The 16961-nt window shown below is 39.9% G+C and overlaps 2 protein-coding genes across 3 annotated transcripts; one reads left to right on the top strand and one right to left on the bottom strand.

The window, feature by feature from the left end:
* The first annotated feature begins 1419 nt into the window (after nt 1–1419).
* LOC131235181 (uncharacterized) lies at nt 1420–6309 on the top strand. Its single transcript, XM_058232324.1, has 2 exons — nt 1420–1854; nt 5213–6309. The coding sequence occupies exons 1-2, from the start codon at nt 1842–1844 to the stop codon at nt 6007–6009; spliced, it is 810 nt and encodes a 269-aa protein (XP_058088307.1). The 5' UTR covers nt 1420–1841; the 3' UTR covers nt 6010–6309.
* A 6723-nt stretch (nt 6310–13032) lies between these two features.
* On the bottom strand, nt 13033–15506 carry LOC131234929 (heavy metal-associated isoprenylated plant protein 37-like). Of its 2 annotated transcripts, XM_058231931.1 has the most exons (4): nt 15403–15506; nt 15224–15307; nt 14987–15062; nt 13033–14238 (listed from the first exon to the last, which is right to left on the bottom strand). In XM_058231931.1, the coding sequence occupies exons 2-4, from the start codon at nt 15248–15250 to the stop codon at nt 13187–13189; spliced, it is 1155 nt and encodes a 384-aa protein (XP_058087914.1). In that variant the 5' UTR covers nt 15251–15307; nt 15403–15506; the 3' UTR covers nt 13033–13186. The 2 variants fall into 2 exon arrangements, with proteins under 2 accessions (XP_058087914.1, XP_058087912.1); XM_058231929.1 differs by having other exon boundaries at nt 15224–15476.
* Between the last annotated feature and the right edge of the window lie 1455 nt (nt 15507–16961).

Below are 16961 nucleotides of genomic sequence, written 5' to 3'. Positions count from 1 at the left end.
AGTGGAGGAGACATGGCCCATTTTTTTTTGGGACCCTCCTTATGAGTGTTGTATATGAAGGTGGACTCCACCTATATGATTGCAGGAAAATAAGATAAACATAGGACACCATATAGGAGTGACTAGAGAAACCCTGTTTGAGAATTGAGGTTTGCCCGAATACATTCCGACTATGGGCAGCTTTAGCCGTTGGATAAGGGTCCTTTTTAATTACCCGAACCATTTAAATGATGGTTCGCCCCGTTGATGGGGGATATACAAAAAATATCTCAGATTGAAATATTTCAATCTTTTGATTATTGAACCTTTAAGGGGGGTCATCCATTTTCAAAGGACAAGACTCAAATGATCTCCAAGGGTCGAAATATTCCAATTTTAGAGTTTTTATTTTATTTTATTTCTTTTGGCTGTCCTCCATCCAAGGTGGGCCCACCATATAAACGGTTTGGATAATCGAAAGATGGCCCCTATCATAAGGCCACGTATCCTATAGCCATGAATTTAGGGAAGTTCTAGCTCTGGGGTGCACTCATGGCACTCACCTTTTAGTGATCAGGATCATTCATCTGTTGGGACCCACCGTGGATGGATGGTGCTGCACTATTCAACCATTGGTTTGATCCTAACCATCCTATTATTGGCCTGCAAATGGGCCATCGACAAGAAAGTATATCAAACGTCTATATGCAATGTTGAGAAGTCCATCCGATGGCTGTGATGTCTTATCACATCTTTTGTCCATCATCCGATGGCTCTAATCTTGGACTGATGAGCTATTAATCTCCACAAATGGGCCCATGGTTCAGGGATCCAGACCGTTGAGCTGTTGGGCATCATCGTGTATGGTCCATGCCTGAAAATTCCCTCGCTAAATAAATCCTCACCTTTCAATTCACGCCCTCTAAATTGACAGATAAAAAGAGAAATACATCCACGGTTCCCATTCGAGTAGAAAAAAGCAGAAAGGCAAACCTTGCAATCTGCGTCCATCCGCGTTCAGTTTGAATCAGGCCAACGATCTGGATCACAATAACATAGGCCCACTTGCAGAAACTGAAAACCCAAGGACAGGTCGTTTTCCTCTGGTCAAGGACCAAATAATGAACTGTGCTAAACCTATACTCGTGCCACACACGTGCTAGTATGCCATATGAGTACGAGATCCAATCCATTCATCAGAAGCGTAATACTATATACATTCTCTAATATAGAAACCATTCCATTCTGCTTGTTACATGGGTCACTATTCACGAAACAAATGCACGGCCAAAAAAGCTTGGCTGAACTTTTATTATCCGTCCAACTGTTTCTAAGTTCACGACCATGGATCAGATTTATTTTTGAAAGAGAATATCTACCCCGTTAGATCCACCTGATGGACGGCTTGGATATTGTACCCGTCTGCCACGCTGGCACATATGATGGGTGCGGATGCTGTTCCTTTGTACACGCGTGTGGGCTTAGCAAAGCTCTCTCTTTCAAATAAGAAACGCTCCTTGTCGCTGACAAACAGATAGGAAAACTCGCTAAGAGGAGTGGAGGCGTTCTTCCTAGTAACTCGCTCGAGTCGACTCGGTTGATTTCCGAACAAGTCAAATGGCTCGGTGTCTTTGTTCCCTTTCATTCCTTTCACTTCTCAAAAGCACTCGACCCCATCTCCAGCCGTCAGTATTTCAAAGGCAGAAACTCTTCTCATCATTTCCCGCGCTTTTTGTGTTTGTGTTTTGGTCCGTTTTGGGTGTTTGATTTTTCTTGTTTTTTTTCCCAGTGGATAATGAAATCTTCATCGTGGCAGGTTAAAGCTTTGTTGGGGTGGCCCATTTATCAACGGTGGAGATTGGATGACTGTACAAGGTACATTCTGAATATGAAGATTTTGGATGTAGGAATAATTGTATGCCATCTTTAGAGATCTGGGCCGTTCATTTGGTGGGTCGTCCAGTTGGGTATTCTAACTGAGTAATCGAGCCCATCGTTTTCTTTTTAAATGTGGACTGTAGGTTGGAATGTTTCATTTCAAGAAACTGATCGGGTGGATTGGATTATCTGATAGTGGATAGATTGAGGCATGTCCCATCTGGTGATGGGGCCTGTCAATTGAGTGGCTTGGATAAACAGTAGGTCGGCTCCACAGTACCGATTTCAGGACCAAGCAAAGGAACTCCTTTTCAACTCTTTTAGTAAATAAGCAAACTATTATAGAGAAAGGATCCTGCAGGCGATGATGAGTAGCAAGCAATGATGATCTTAAGGTGGAAATGTGAATTTCTTGTACATGTGTATTGGGTCTTTTGAATGCTTATTAGTGCCATAAAAGCCTCCCAAGCAAATCGATAATTGATTGTCTTTGTTTCACGTGTTTGCTACTCCAAGCTTCAATCCATGAGAGAACACATTTCGAGGCAAAGAGAAATGTATGTTAGTAGCTTCTTTACAATTTTCAACTGCCATTTTGGCTCCAAATTTTTGCCTACGAAGTGTTTGTTTCTAGTCCAATACCAGCAAAATGATAGGGATGCATTTGGTTCTGTAAAGGTGAATTGAATATTTGAATTTCAAGCGCTTGATTTATTCAAACAAGAAATGTGTTTTATGGTGTTCGTAGTGAGGAAGTATCCGTCACACTGCGGTTAACCTTCTCTCAATTCCAACTTGAAAGTAACAGAATTACAAGTTTGGAAATTACAATTTAGTTGTTTACAATTTGCGCCCAAATGCACTTTGCTTCAATGGTGCACCCAAATGCAATATGCAATTGGCGCGCGCGCACACACACACTCCTATATATATATGAGGTGTTCTGCTTAGGTGAAATAGGAAGTTTGAAGATTGAACACAACCCAAGTTGGCCTTGGACTTTTTAATTTATCAGAAGTTTCCATAGACAAAGTGGAGTATTGGTGATCATAGATATGCACAACCTTCTTTAAATGTCAGATGGTTATACATCAATTTAGAAGGAAAAAAAAAATAAATTCGGCCCTACTGCCTGATGGGGCACAACCCAAAAGGTAAAATGGTCAGACAATCGTACCAATGGACATTTTCTTGTTGAATGGGAGGGAGGGAGGGAGGGAGGGAGGGATTTTGTGGCCACTCTCCATAGATTTTGGGTTCCTTAATTTTATTAAAGTACTACTTATATTTTGCAGACTCTTGCTAGGAAATCTTTCTTCCTGTGACGACAATTGCTTCCTTGTCACTTCTCGCTCAGTCTCACTGAGATTTCATTTCTGCATCCTTTTCATGAAGTTTATCATACTTGGGATCATTACTTGCAATCATATCTTTCAAAAACAAAAAAAAAAAAAAAAAAAAAAAAAAAAATCATTAACCCCTTTGCTCTGATCCACTAACTCCCAAAGACCACAAGCCAAGAGTGGAGGATCTTTTCTTTTCTAACTCCCAAGTTCAGTTTCTCCTTTTCCACTGCTTGAGAAGCGTCTGTTGATCATGTCATTGTCCAAGTAATTGAGGACAGCTGAACTACAAATTGTGCTACTCGGCTTCTTCAACCATATGTAAATGTTTAATGTCGGTCAAATTAGAAAATGCATGTAGGTTTTTTAATTGTTGACTAACATTCTTAGAAGTTAACATGCTCTAACTTGTGAGTGGAGTGAACACTTAGTGGCCCACAGGGTCTGCAGCTATTTTCACCTCACTTAGCACCTTCCGAGCCTCCTAGCAACAGAAATGCCTAAGCTGATCCCTGCAGTTATGATATACTTTTATGCTTTCAGAAACTTCCTAATAATGGCAGACAGCCAAATTTATCTCATTAATCACTCTATGAGTATCCTATAATGATTTTGGTGATTCCCATGTGGGCGGCCAACCGCAGACCGCACTAGAGGTCTTTAGCCTCCGGTCCTGTGGGGGATGATCTGACGGGACATCTATAAGCTGCTGAGAAATTTCCACCTTCAGTTCTGATTATTCACAAGGCAATACCGCTGCTGCTGCTAAATAATTCTAGGCACCATTAAAATATAACTTGTCAAACCCAATCCGTCTTCTCTTTGTTTGCGGAATTCATTCATTTTATGTATTTCTCTATTTTGTCTAATAGACTCTTGGTTATCTGTCAAAAAAGAAGTATTATTGACTTCATGACTTACCCAGAGTTATCCTCAAAGGATGAGTCGAGTTTTCAAAATTTTAAACAATGGTAAATTCCCAAATAATTCATGACTACCAAAACTGTTGCAAGCGGATATTGACAGATTTATTTATTTATTTATTATTTATTTATTTTTTGTTTTTTGTTTTTTGTTTAAAGAAAAAAGACAGAATTTTCATTTTTAAAGATAAAGATCTGTCGTATTCAGCAAGCGTCCAATGATGATGATGGATCTTAGAATGAAGAATATAGTTATACCTTTCTAAAATGGAGGATTGTTGCTAAGCTTTCTGAAATTTAGAAAATGATTAATCAACATTGAGCCACTAGTCCCTTGTGATTTTTTATTTTTTATTTTTTATTTCTGGAAAGGTAATGATACCAGGGATTGAGCCCTGGATCACTTACACACACTACACTCTCTACGATTTCATCTAACGAGCCGGAGACACTAGTCCCTTGTGAATTCCTTGTAGATTTTATGAAGTTTTAAATTTCCCTGGTAAATAACAATGGGCGACTTCAAGCAGCTTACTCAAATACATTGTAGTCCTACTCGCATACAAAATATTAGGTTCCTGATTTAAAATGTAAGACACCTTTTTACATTAGAAGTAAAGAATGTATTTTAATAAGCTTATTAGCATTACCTACATTTTCTTACTTTATTTGCAATTTCGGTTGGGCCCCAATTCTTTCATAGGACCTGTATCTTTCTTCTTCTATTTTTTGGGATGTCTGGTTGTTATGTTCTTTGGAACAGGCCAACTGTGTTGTTAGTTTGCTACACCATAAGGGAGCATGAGCAAGACTAAAAGACACCAAAAAAGTGCTTACATGGCTCAATAGGCAATTTTAACCGGTTGCTTCATGGGTTATTATGTCTCATTTTCTTTTGTCCATTTCCAATTCTAATGCTCCCTGGTGGTGTAGCTAACTCATAGCACAGTTTTAGTCTTCACTAAATGTAACAAAGGTTTAGTGCAGCAACGGCTATTTCTTTGCAGAATGTAACATCTTTGTTGCATCTTTGCAGTTCTTATGATATTAACGTTTTGCTTGTATTCTGGGTTTTTCTTGAATGCCTAGCATCAAGATCCTATGCTCGAGATGCTCGTGGACGCTCACATTATGACCTCTTTGGCAATGGGAAACCGGGGGATGAAGAATTCAAGAAAGCCTGGGAGAAGGAAATGGATGAAGAGACCTGTCTGTGGACAGGAAGTGATGAAGATGAAATGGACGTGAAAGATCGTAGCCATGTCAACAAAGATGCTAAGAAATTGAAAGAGGAGGCTGAGGAACGATCAAGGCTTATTGATGCTGATGATAGTGATGAACTGGCAAGCGTGTGGTCCGGAAGTGACGAGGAGAAGACATTGTGGACAGGTAGTGAATGTGATGATGACGACGACATTCCTACCGAAGCTCTTCCAAATGAGCGAAGTGACCCATATATTGATAAATTGTTTGAGTTTGAGGAGACACCAAAATATCGAACAATTGCAGAGCTACTAAAAGATGAGGAAGAACCCAAGGAGTTGTCTCCTGGAAAACAAGCGAGAAAAATCGCTGTTGAAAATGCCTTGAAGAAATTGAAGAAAGGACCAGATGGGCGCTACACAAATGTGTGGGAGGTCATGAGTGATATAGATATCTTGATAGGAGCTTTTGAAAATATCGTCTCAGGGCCAGAGTATGCAGAGCTGAGAGAGGGAGGCCCCAAGAAGCTAAACATGCAGTTCTTCAAGGATATACAAGCACGTATGAGAGACCCGAATTTTAAATTCTCTCCGGAGCTGAAGTTGAAGCCAAAGAGCAAATTAGTCTCGAGGAAGAAATGGCAAAAGTCCCAGTCTAGACAAAAGAAAGCCAAGAGGCGCTAAGAGTTGGTAATGTTTTGTCTATTTCCTTTAAAACAAATCATCCCCATGTATTAGTCTTTGATTTTATTTAATTTTCTTAGCTGGGTGTTTTGGTTTCTTTGGCAGTTTGGCTGTGTTTTTGTTTTCTTCTATCAGTGTATATTTCTCGTCTACGCCTCGTATATGATAAACTTGTTTGACAGGAATTTTGTAGGGATTGCATATGGTATGTGACTTGTGAGCTTGGTTGGTTGCGGCTGTTTGAACATTGTAAATGTGTTTCATTTGGATGCACAAGTGAATTTGAATCGTGAAAATTCAGCTTGGTCCAGGGGAAATAACATTTTTTTTGTCTTTGTACTTGTAAAATCATAAATTAAAGAAAGAAGAGGAGAAGAAAAAAGAGGGAAGAGAGAGTTGGGAGAGAGTAAAATGACTAGGGCTGGAATCCACATTCTTCCCTTTTGTATTAATAATAAAAACCAAAAGGTACAAAAATACGCTCATTAATAATGTTCATATTTTAAACAATTCTCAATCCAATATAAACACTAAATATAAAAGAAAAAGAAGCTGGGTGGGTGAAATATAAATACTAAGGAAACTGGGTGGGTTGTATAGTGGGACAACCCACATCCCCATCCATTAGGTGGGTCGTACAGCTATACAACCCACGTCCTCATGCATTAGCACTCTTCCTCAAGCAGAAGCATAGATGTTGTTGATGCAAAGCTTGGAGTATATGCGTGTAGTTGTGAAGTATATGCGTGTAGTTGTGAAGGACCTTGGCGATCGCCTCAGCAGGTTAATCCTGAGACCGAACATGTGAGGTTTGATGTAGGATTCATGTTTCAGAAAAATATTGACGAAAGTATTGGGACATATATTTCTTGGCATTACCAGAACAAAACATAGACACTTTTTAGCGAAATTGATTTTATATATTCATTTGAAAAGTCTTAAAAATAGAGAATAATTCATGTCTTTCATTAAATAAATCTAAGTTATTCGCAAAAATCATCAACAAATGTAATAAAATACGTATACCATAGCTTATTGAAAATTTTAACTAGTCCCCAAACATCTGAATGGATTGAAGAAAAAGGAACTAAACTGTGGTTTTTCACACATGGCGGAAAACTAACACGATGATGTTTACTTGACTCACACACCTTACACTCTAGAACTGACACATAAAATAAAGGAATAATGTCTTTGAGAATTTTCAAGGATGGATGATCAAGATGACAATGCCACTGGTATGTAGAAATGTTCTTCTATGTTATTGTGCTAACAACGTCAAGGTCAAGATAGTATAATCCATCATGGTCATGTCCTCCACTAATTTTCTTCTTTGCCTTTAGATCTTAGAAAACATAATGTAGATGATAGGAAGTCACAAAACAATTAAGATATTTGGTGAGCTTGCTGACAAAAAGAAAACTTAAAGGAAATTTAAGGACATAAAGGACAGACGATAATCAAATGAAAGAACTTGGATGAACAGTACCAATTCGACATACTTTGGACTAGGTACCATTTTGCCAAAGCGATAGATGAATCTGTTGACATTGTATTACTAAAAGAAAGTGCACTGGACTCACATGTCACATGGTCAAATGCTCCAGAGTTGGTACCCATTCCACGTACTTTGGGTTGAGTACCATCTATCAAAGTGACAGTAGAACACGTTAATATTGTATTAATAGAAGAAAACACACTAGACTCACTTATCATATAATCAGATGCTCTAGAGTTAATGACCCATGGAGCAGGGAACTTGTATCTTAAACATGCCATACCTGATTCCACAAATGTAGCGGTAGGAATGGAAGTAGTTGAAGAAGTAGCAGGAACAAACTTATTCTATAGATTTTTCGACAACTTGGAATACTCCTTTTGAGTAAGTTTAGCCATCTCTCTTGATATGTTGTTGAATTGTAGATGTAAAACTAGCTAAACCTATTGCTTTCTCCAATGCGAGATGCCTGATTAGTTCATTCTGGAGTTGCAGCTATATTTCTTCAAGTCCAACCTAAAACTGATCAGAATTTGGACCCCAGACCCTCACTTTGATCCTAAAGAATCAAGCTACAATTTGGTCATTTCAACTTATATCACTAATAAATTGCTATTTGAATCCATAGTGCATGCAAACATACCCTAAGCATCTCATTTGGTTTAGCTTAAATCAGGCCAAGCTGTAATGGTCAATATGATCTGTTGAATACCTTGCCTATCCCCTCATTTTCACTAGTTTGAAACTGTTCAAATCTAGAGCTTTTGGCCATTGTAGTTGGCTAAGTTGGGATTGAGCCGATGACCTCAAGATTGCCACTGTGTAGCTGCAGCCTTCTCTCCTTGAGACATTCCATAAAAACCAAACCCATACAGAAAATTCATAACCTCAAGAGCGCCAATTTTATTTTATTTTTTTGATAAGTGGCCTACAAATCAACGATTAAGAAAAAAATGTAGCTACGGCCCAGATAAAAGGCCACGTATTGGATGGCTTAGATCATCAAATCCGGAATAATATAGGGGTCTTTAAAGTCCATGATGGACCCGTCACTTAAACAGCTCCCCAACTTTGTATAAAACTGTGGTGCATAGGTCTGTATTCATGGTCTGAATCTCTGATGTATCAGTACCTTGTAATTATTCTCTTCTTTCCTTGGGAATGATCTCATACCATACGTTTGAACCACCCAATCACTCCCCAGCTTGATCCGTGACTCAGGTGGGCCACCCCAAAGAGAACAATTGGGGACATTGGGAAGGGTGATGCGTACCATAGAATCTTATGGACGGAATGTGGGATCCACCGTGTTTTGTATAATGCCGTTCATTCCGAAATCGGATTGCGTACTGAGTTACTCAGTAAACTTTTATCGTACTGAGTAAACTCAGTTGGTCCCACCTTGAATGTATGTGGTTTATCCACACCGTCCATCCATTTTTCCCGCTAGTTTTAGGGGTTGGTCCAAAATTTTAAGTAAATCCAAAGCTTGAGAGGACTATACCACAGGAAACAGTGTGGAATAATGATTTCCACCGTTGAAACCTTTCTGGGACCTACAGTGATGTTTATTTGTCATCCGACCAGTTATTAAGATCACAAAGACATGGATAAAGAGAAAACATAAACATCAGCTTGATCCAAAACTTCTGTGGCCTCCATGAATTTTTCAATGTTAGAGGTTCAATCATACTTTTTCCCGTGGTGTGGTCCACATGAGGTTTGGATATGCTTTCATTTTAGTATTAAAACTTAAGATTATCTGTTAAAATGTATTAACGGAGTGGATAAAATAAATAAATAACCGTGGACCCCACAAGGTTTACTCAGTACGCTAAGGGTACTGAGTTACTCAGTACGCAATCCGCTTCCGTTCATTCCACGAGGCTGAAGGGAGAAACCAAAACTCAGGCGATCACAAAACCAGAGGTGGGCCAAACCAGCAATATATAGATTTTTAGGTGTGATGTATATTGCTTACGTGGCGTCCCACTTGATTTTTGGATCAGCGAAAATGGGGAAGCTGAACAGATGCATGGTTTTGATTGCACGTAAACATCACGGATGGAGCCCACACAGCTGCAACGTACCATTCAATTCAAACCCATGTGATCATTCCCCTTCTTTCCTGCCAGCCGAAAAGTTGCAAATCTAGACCGTTGTTGATCTTCTATCGGACAGCTTCGATAATTCCAGTGGCGGATTTATTTATTTATTTATTTTTGGGTTGTGTTCATCCATGGTTGGGACACCCATTGAACGGTTGGATCATCGTCTGTGCCATGTGGATGCATCGAAAATCATCACAATCCAAACATGCTATCATTCCCCCGACATGACACCCCCTTATTTGAAGGAAGAGAGACTGATCCTAGTCATTGAGTTAGCGTAGCGTATCAGGGAGTATTCAACCTACCTTTAAAAAATATAAACCGGCGGTACGCGGAGCGCTGCACAATAATTCTATATAGCTTCGTTCTCAAGGTGCATGCTAGAAATATGTGGTGATCACGACCGTCAATCAGGTGGGGTACCGTGTGGATAGCCTATAGGTCAAAAATTGCAAACGATTGGACCGTTCTAATTGTCCAGCTGTTTGCCCAGGATTTTTGGGATGTGATGGACCACAAGAACACCAGTTGTTGTTCATCACATGATTGCCACGTGCACAGTAAGAGGCTGATACTGCATGGAAGTTTTCTGCTGCAGGCGCTGTATCAAGCATGGCATCACATGGAGATGGTAAAAAGTAAAAGAACCTAAAAGATTGCTTGCTATCCGTACAAATGGCATGCCTGTACTATATCAAAACCGATGATAAGGTGGGCCCTACCTTGGATGGGTAACAACCCAAAAATCACGACCGGACAATCCTAACCCTAGGATTAGGGCAGCTTTTAAAAATGGAATTACCAAAGGAGCTTTGGTTGATTCCCTTTTTTAAAATTGTTACCATCGTCAGATCAGTCTGAATTTTAGCATATACCCCATCTAAGATATGGCCTACCTGATAATCGGTTTGGATCTCATACACAATTTTCCATTGCCACGTGTACGAAAAGCAAGACACTGATGAGTGAGACATGTAAGAGAGGATGTCCATCATGGAGTTTTAAGTGTACATGGCAGGCATGATGTTTGACTGTCTCCTCAGATTTCACTCTGCCATAAAAATACTAATTAAACTAGTTAGTATTTTAATCAACACAGATCAAATACCAATGCAATCTGTTGAAAGGATGCCAGCCCTCTTACGCCATTGACTCCCCACATTTCATCTATCCAACAAAAGGAAGAACAAAGATAAAAAAATACACAGGCCTTTTCAGAAGCACTGTATTGTGTTGAAAGCAGACTCTGTTTTTTTCTAGTACTGATGGTACTGGAAATGTATTCCATTGGGGCCCACTTGGGTGCACGTTTCCCGCCATTTATTAATGTATTTTGATCCAAAACATCGATATAATAGACCCATTGCGGGATACTTAAGCATAGAACAAAGACACCCACTTGATTTCTCACGCAGAGTTTGAGCCGTTGATCATTTTCTCTTTGATTTATGTACAGTGCCTACTGAATGGACGGTTAGGATTGCAGGATCAGTTCGATTTTTGGGCTGCTTTCCATGCATAATGAGGATCATATGATCAGGATGGCTAGGATCGACAGCATGTGTGCCACATGTGGGGTCCATGGGTTGCCACCGTTTAATAAAATGGTGAGAAAAGCACATAATAGTCAGCTTCCATGTCCATGTGCAGCTGAGATTATTCTACTTGAGCTAGTGAGTGGTGCTGTTGTAGATTAGGCCATTGATGCTGAGCTACTTGGGGTTTTCTTTTTGGTTTTTCACAGTAGAAAAATCAAATTTCCATGTGATGCTTGTCAGATTGCAATCGCTTGGGATTTTTGAAGAACAGTTTGACCTCTGTCATTCAGGAGTCTTTCAGTCATAGTCCTGTGTTTTTGCTTGATTCCTAAATTCAGAAGAGCAGAAATCGCAATTTAAAAATATACGAATATAGGGAAATGACCAAACACAAACCCCCCAATATGTATATATTATATTGAATGATCCTTCCGTTATCCATACACCAACAGCAACATGCCAATAAAAATTAGATAATTGAATTTTGGCAGCTCAGCCACCATACACATGGTAAACATGCAATCTTAACCTAGCCCACTTAGTAGATGGGCCATGTCCTGAAAATCCAACGGATTGGATGATCTTAACCATCTGATTTCTCCTGCTGAGTTTGTATGCATGTTTGTTCTTTTGTTTGTATCTTAAAATGGCCATTGTATCATGAAAGTTTGTTCTTTTATTTGTTAGTATTTTACAAGGAGGTTTGCTAATCCCACATGCAATTATCACCCCCTTGGTTGTTTCATACACAGGCTCACCTGATGAGTGGACCAACTTGATTTTATACCTGCTAGTGGGGCCCCACTTGCGCATTTAATCGATCAGAGTGCAGGTCCAATGGAAATGATCCTCTAATGGTTTGGAATTTCTCTTTTTACCTTTTCATTTTCTAAGATTCTTTTATGCAGCTAGCACATTAGGAAGTTGTAATCAGCTGAGGAACTTCCATTGTTTGTACAGGAACACTACAGGTGTACCGGCTTCCCCGTGATCGTTCATCCTCATCCATTGATCATAGTTGGGTTATAATGCACGGATCGATGTGACGAGGTTGATCACCGTCTTCCTCAAGGGAATAATTACTCACAACATGAATTCACAAAGAAAAATAAAAATAAATTCTAATAAATTCAAAGATAATAAATTGATTGATGATAAAAATGAATTTACAATCATTTAAATAACGAGATCAAACATAGAAATAAGTTTTGGAATCAAACTCACTTGCTATAAATAGTAAACTTACTATTTATAACTATCATGATTTCGGCCAAAAATAGTAAGTGCCCAATTTAGCCTAACCATTTATTCTCCGGCTAAATTAGCTTCTCCTACCCCAAAATCATATATTATATATGATTATATGTCTTATATGTCTCTAAATAATCCTGCTTTAAGGTTCTGACGGTCCTGATCACTTCCTCCTCTGGTCCATCTTGGCCATGAAAGTGTCTGCGTGACCCACCCACTCTACATCAGGTTGCACATTAAAATCTCGGTTAAATAATCAATGAAACCCTTTCCCCCTGGATTGTGGACCCTTCTGGTCGGGCTAGAACAACTATAGGCCAGTCAAGGACAAGCAAGTCATGATCATATCCAGCCAAGGAATTCTAGTGGCAGCCCCACTGATAATTGATGGTGGGCCAACAACAACAATTTGAATCACCAAATGGTGGGCCCCACAGATAATTGCTTCCGCACAAGCAGGACACTAGTGGAACAGGAAAAAGGCAACTGCCCCACAATCTGCCAGCAGCCCCAGGTTGACTGGCAGCAGTACTTGGCCATTTAAGGTATTATTATATGGTCTAAAAAGCATAGTCGATTAGTTGCCCACAGCCACAAAAACCCATAACAAAAGGCAATAGCACTCAGAAAATATCACATCTTAACTAACCTTCAAAGGAAACATTCAAAAGACATTCCCATCACACCAAACTAATGAAAAGACACTTAAACAGAAACCAAAGCACTATCACAAACAGTTCTAAACACAAACTCCCACATCTCTCTCTCTCTCTCTCTCTCTACATGATAGCACAGCTGCTTGTGTTCTCATCACTAAACATGTGGGTCCCATAGTCAGCATTCTCTGATTGGTAATTTGGCTGTGGATTGTGGTGATAGTAGCCAGTGTATGGATGGACTACAGGGGATCTATTGTACATCATCTGAGGCTGCATGTATCTATTCTCATGCATGATGTTGGGCCTGCTCTGCATGTTCATGTTCATGCCCATAGGTGATGGATGGTGCTGGTACCCTTGCATGTTCATCATCATGGGTGATGGTTGCTGAAGTCCCCCACCAAACCCAGTAGCTGGAAATCCAGACCCTTGAAAGTTGTTGGGCTGAGCTTGAAGGGCTTGGAATGCTTGGAGCCCACCTAGCCCATTGCCTCCAAGTCCAACTGCACCAGCACCATGGCCAGGGTGAAATCCAAGTCCCATTCCATTGATTTCGTTACCCTTTTTTATCTCCCCACCATTTGGATTTCCCATCCCACCCAAGTGGGCAACACTGTTCATCTTGCTGTTGCCTGCAACATTGATGTTCTTTTGACCTGGTGGGCCACCTGCATTCTTCAACCCAGCATTCTGATTTGGATTGCCACCACCTTTCTTTCCAACATTCCTATTTCCACCCCCATTACCAGCTTTAGTGTTTGCAGCTACAGCTGCAGCTGCTGCAACAGCTTTATTTGCATTGTTGGGCCCATTTGCTTGCCTGAGAAGACCCAAATGGCTAGCTTTCTCTCTAAGAAACCTGAGGTCTTCCTCCTCATCTATGTCGTCTTCATCTTCAAAGTCGTCGTCATCCTCTGAGCTGAAGCTGGGGAAGTTGTGCTGGTTTTTGAAAGCTTTCAGGCCCTTCATAAAGTCCTGCTTCTGGTTTTTGGTGCTTTTATCATCTTTGATGCATTGGGCCTGTTGGGGTTTCTTGTTTTGGTTGGATGTCTGAGACCAGAGTTCTGCATGCTTACCCGCCCTAACCAGCTTCTTGATCAAAGCTGCAGAATCCACATTTCCTGAGACTGTAACCTTCTGCTGCTCTGCATCTATACTGACTGTATACACCCCTGAATACCAAATGCAAAATAACACATGAGATTGATCAAGGTAGCTGTTATTTTCACCCCCAAATTTATTTATTTATTTTACACAAAACCCCTTTCTCATTGGTAAATTTATTTATTTATACATGGCACACATGTAAGAGATCTGGGACAAATCTTTCTTGGGTTTTCATAATTTTTAAAGAAAAACCACCTATAGAACAACCCAGCAGATTGTTAGAAAAGTTCGAAGTTCAAAATTTTCCATTTCATACTCTCAATAAGAGCAACATTAATGGATTCTGGTGATCTTAGATCAAGAGCCACCGAAAAAAAACAGTAGAATCTTCATGGATTTTCAACAAAAGCACACCAAGACAAAACATCAGAAAACAGTATATTAGCAAATTTCCATCCTCTCGCATGGTTTCATCTGTTCTACCTGAGGCCCTAATGTTTTTTTACACCTACATCCTTTCTTCCACTTTCAGGTATCAAACTAATACCAAAAGAGTACTATTCTAACACCAAAAAACAAAGAGGGTGTGAATACCAAGTCCCATACCAACATCTGCTAACGTTTCGCATACCCATACATGCATACATAGACATACAAACATGCATTCATGCATGCATGCATGTCTCAACCCAAATCTTAAACATATCTAAGCTAAACCCAAAAACAAATTTTCTAAAATAAAAAATAAATCTTTCCATGCAAGGATTTTCATCTCCAATCCAAGAGAAAACATCAAAAGAAAATGAAAGGTACCTTCAATCTTCTGTAAGAGCTTCTTCACTTTCTGCTTACACCCATCACAATGTATATTCACTTTGAGAACACAAGTCTGTGGAAAAAGATCAAAAAAAAAAACACAGAGAGAAAAGCAATGTTGCTTTCAACACCCACATACCTTTGTCCAAAGACCCAAAAGAGAATACAAGAAGAAAGATAGATTTCAAAAGTCTCTGAATACAGAAAGACAGTTATAGAGAGAGAGAGAGAAACCTGGATCTTGAGGAATTCCTCCTTCATTTTCTCTTCTTTTTTTCTTGTTTTTCGTTGTAGCTGGTCCCAAGAAGAAAAATCCCTCTGCAAGAGAGGAAAAGAAGAAGAAGAAAAAAATTTTAATGGAGTGAAAAGGGTTGCATGGAGCTTCTTCGGTAGATTCTTCTCAGAAAACCCACATGGATGTTTGTATAAAACCAATCCAATCGAATGCAAGAGAGAGAGAGGAGAAGAAGAAAGTCAGAGGGAGAGAGTGTAGGGGTTGTGAAATGATGTGATTTGACGTTAAATACTGAGAAATAATAAAAGATAACAGTGACTTGACAGCTCCTCCCCCGTCTCTCCCTCCCCTTCCAATTTATCGCGATATTTTGAGAATACGAGGTTAAATATCGTTATTTTCTCGTTTCCTGGCACGTGCACGTGGAGAGAGAAGAATAAGGTATGTGAGGAAGTGGATCGCGTAATTGAGTAAACTAGGCCCGTGGATGTACGTGTTTCATCCACGCCGTCCGTCCGTTTTTCAAGCTCATCCACCCCGTATCCCTACCACAGTAAATTTTTTAGTTATCCAACCTGTTCATGAGCTCGTAGACATGGATGAAGATAAACGCAAATATCAACTTATTCAAAACTTTCGTGGATCTTAAGAAGTTTTCGAAGGTAGGAATTCAGTTTACACCGTTTTTGTGTGGTACGGTCCACTTGAGTTTTGTATTTGCTTGCAAGTAAAATGGATAGGCGGCATAGATAAGACATGTATCTCGGTGAGCCCATGGAGTTTACTCGTTGTGCAATTCATAGCTGTACACAAGTCCATATAGCTGGACTCAGCTCCGCCGGTAGCTAAACCTATGCTAGAACTTGGCACGGCTCAGTCCTTGAGCTTGACTGGCCTACCCGGCCCAAATTTATCAACATCTCCGGTCAGTTTGTGCTTGTGAGACATTTTCTCGTACACACATGAGGTTTCCTCAATTTCCTATATAAGGTAAAAGAGTGACAGCACTCTACCAATATTTCATCAAACACTCCGTGAGCAAAAAAAAAAAAAAAAGATATGGCTGCGAGATATATATATATATAGGTTCTATGCATCGAGGTCATGGAAACTCCCCCCATGAGGTCGAGTTGTATGGGCACATCGTGATGCGTGTCAAACATTTACTCCATCAGTCATATCCACCGTTACATGGTGGGCCTAGGGCTTAAAAATCAAGCCAATTTGTGGTTTCCCTCTGTTAAAACATTCATAATCATTTGTTGGGCTCACTGAGATGTGGTTCACAAATTCAGCCCATCCATTATGTGTGTCCCACTTGGATGAGGGGTCAAACTAAGTTTCAGACGCATCCAAATTTCAAGTGAGCCTCACCAAGTGCCTTTATATGTTTTAGGCATGTCTTCACATGATTTTAGATGGTATGGCCCACCCGAGTTCCGTATAAGGCTGATTTTTAGGATATCTTATAATTTAAAGGAGACCTATCAAATGCACGGTATTGATGTTCGACATACACCATGGTGGGGCCCACACAACTCGACCTCATAGAACCTTTTCCTATATATATATATATATATATATATATATATATATATATATATATATATATATATATAAAGGTACTATGGGCTCGACCTCTGTCCCATGAGGTCGAGCTGTGTGGGCCCCACCGTGATGCGTTTCGAACATCTACCCCATCAGTCAGATGCACCATTCCATCGTGGGCCTAGGTCT

This window comes from Magnolia sinica, chromosome 19 (genome assembly GCF_029962835.1).
Source record: "Magnolia sinica isolate HGM2019 chromosome 19, MsV1, whole genome shotgun sequence".
Taxonomy (NCBI): domain Eukaryota; kingdom Viridiplantae; phylum Streptophyta; class Magnoliopsida; order Magnoliales; family Magnoliaceae; genus Magnolia; species Magnolia sinica.
Note: the sequence above shows the minus strand (reverse complement) of the source record. Positions and strands in the feature narration are given on the sequence as shown.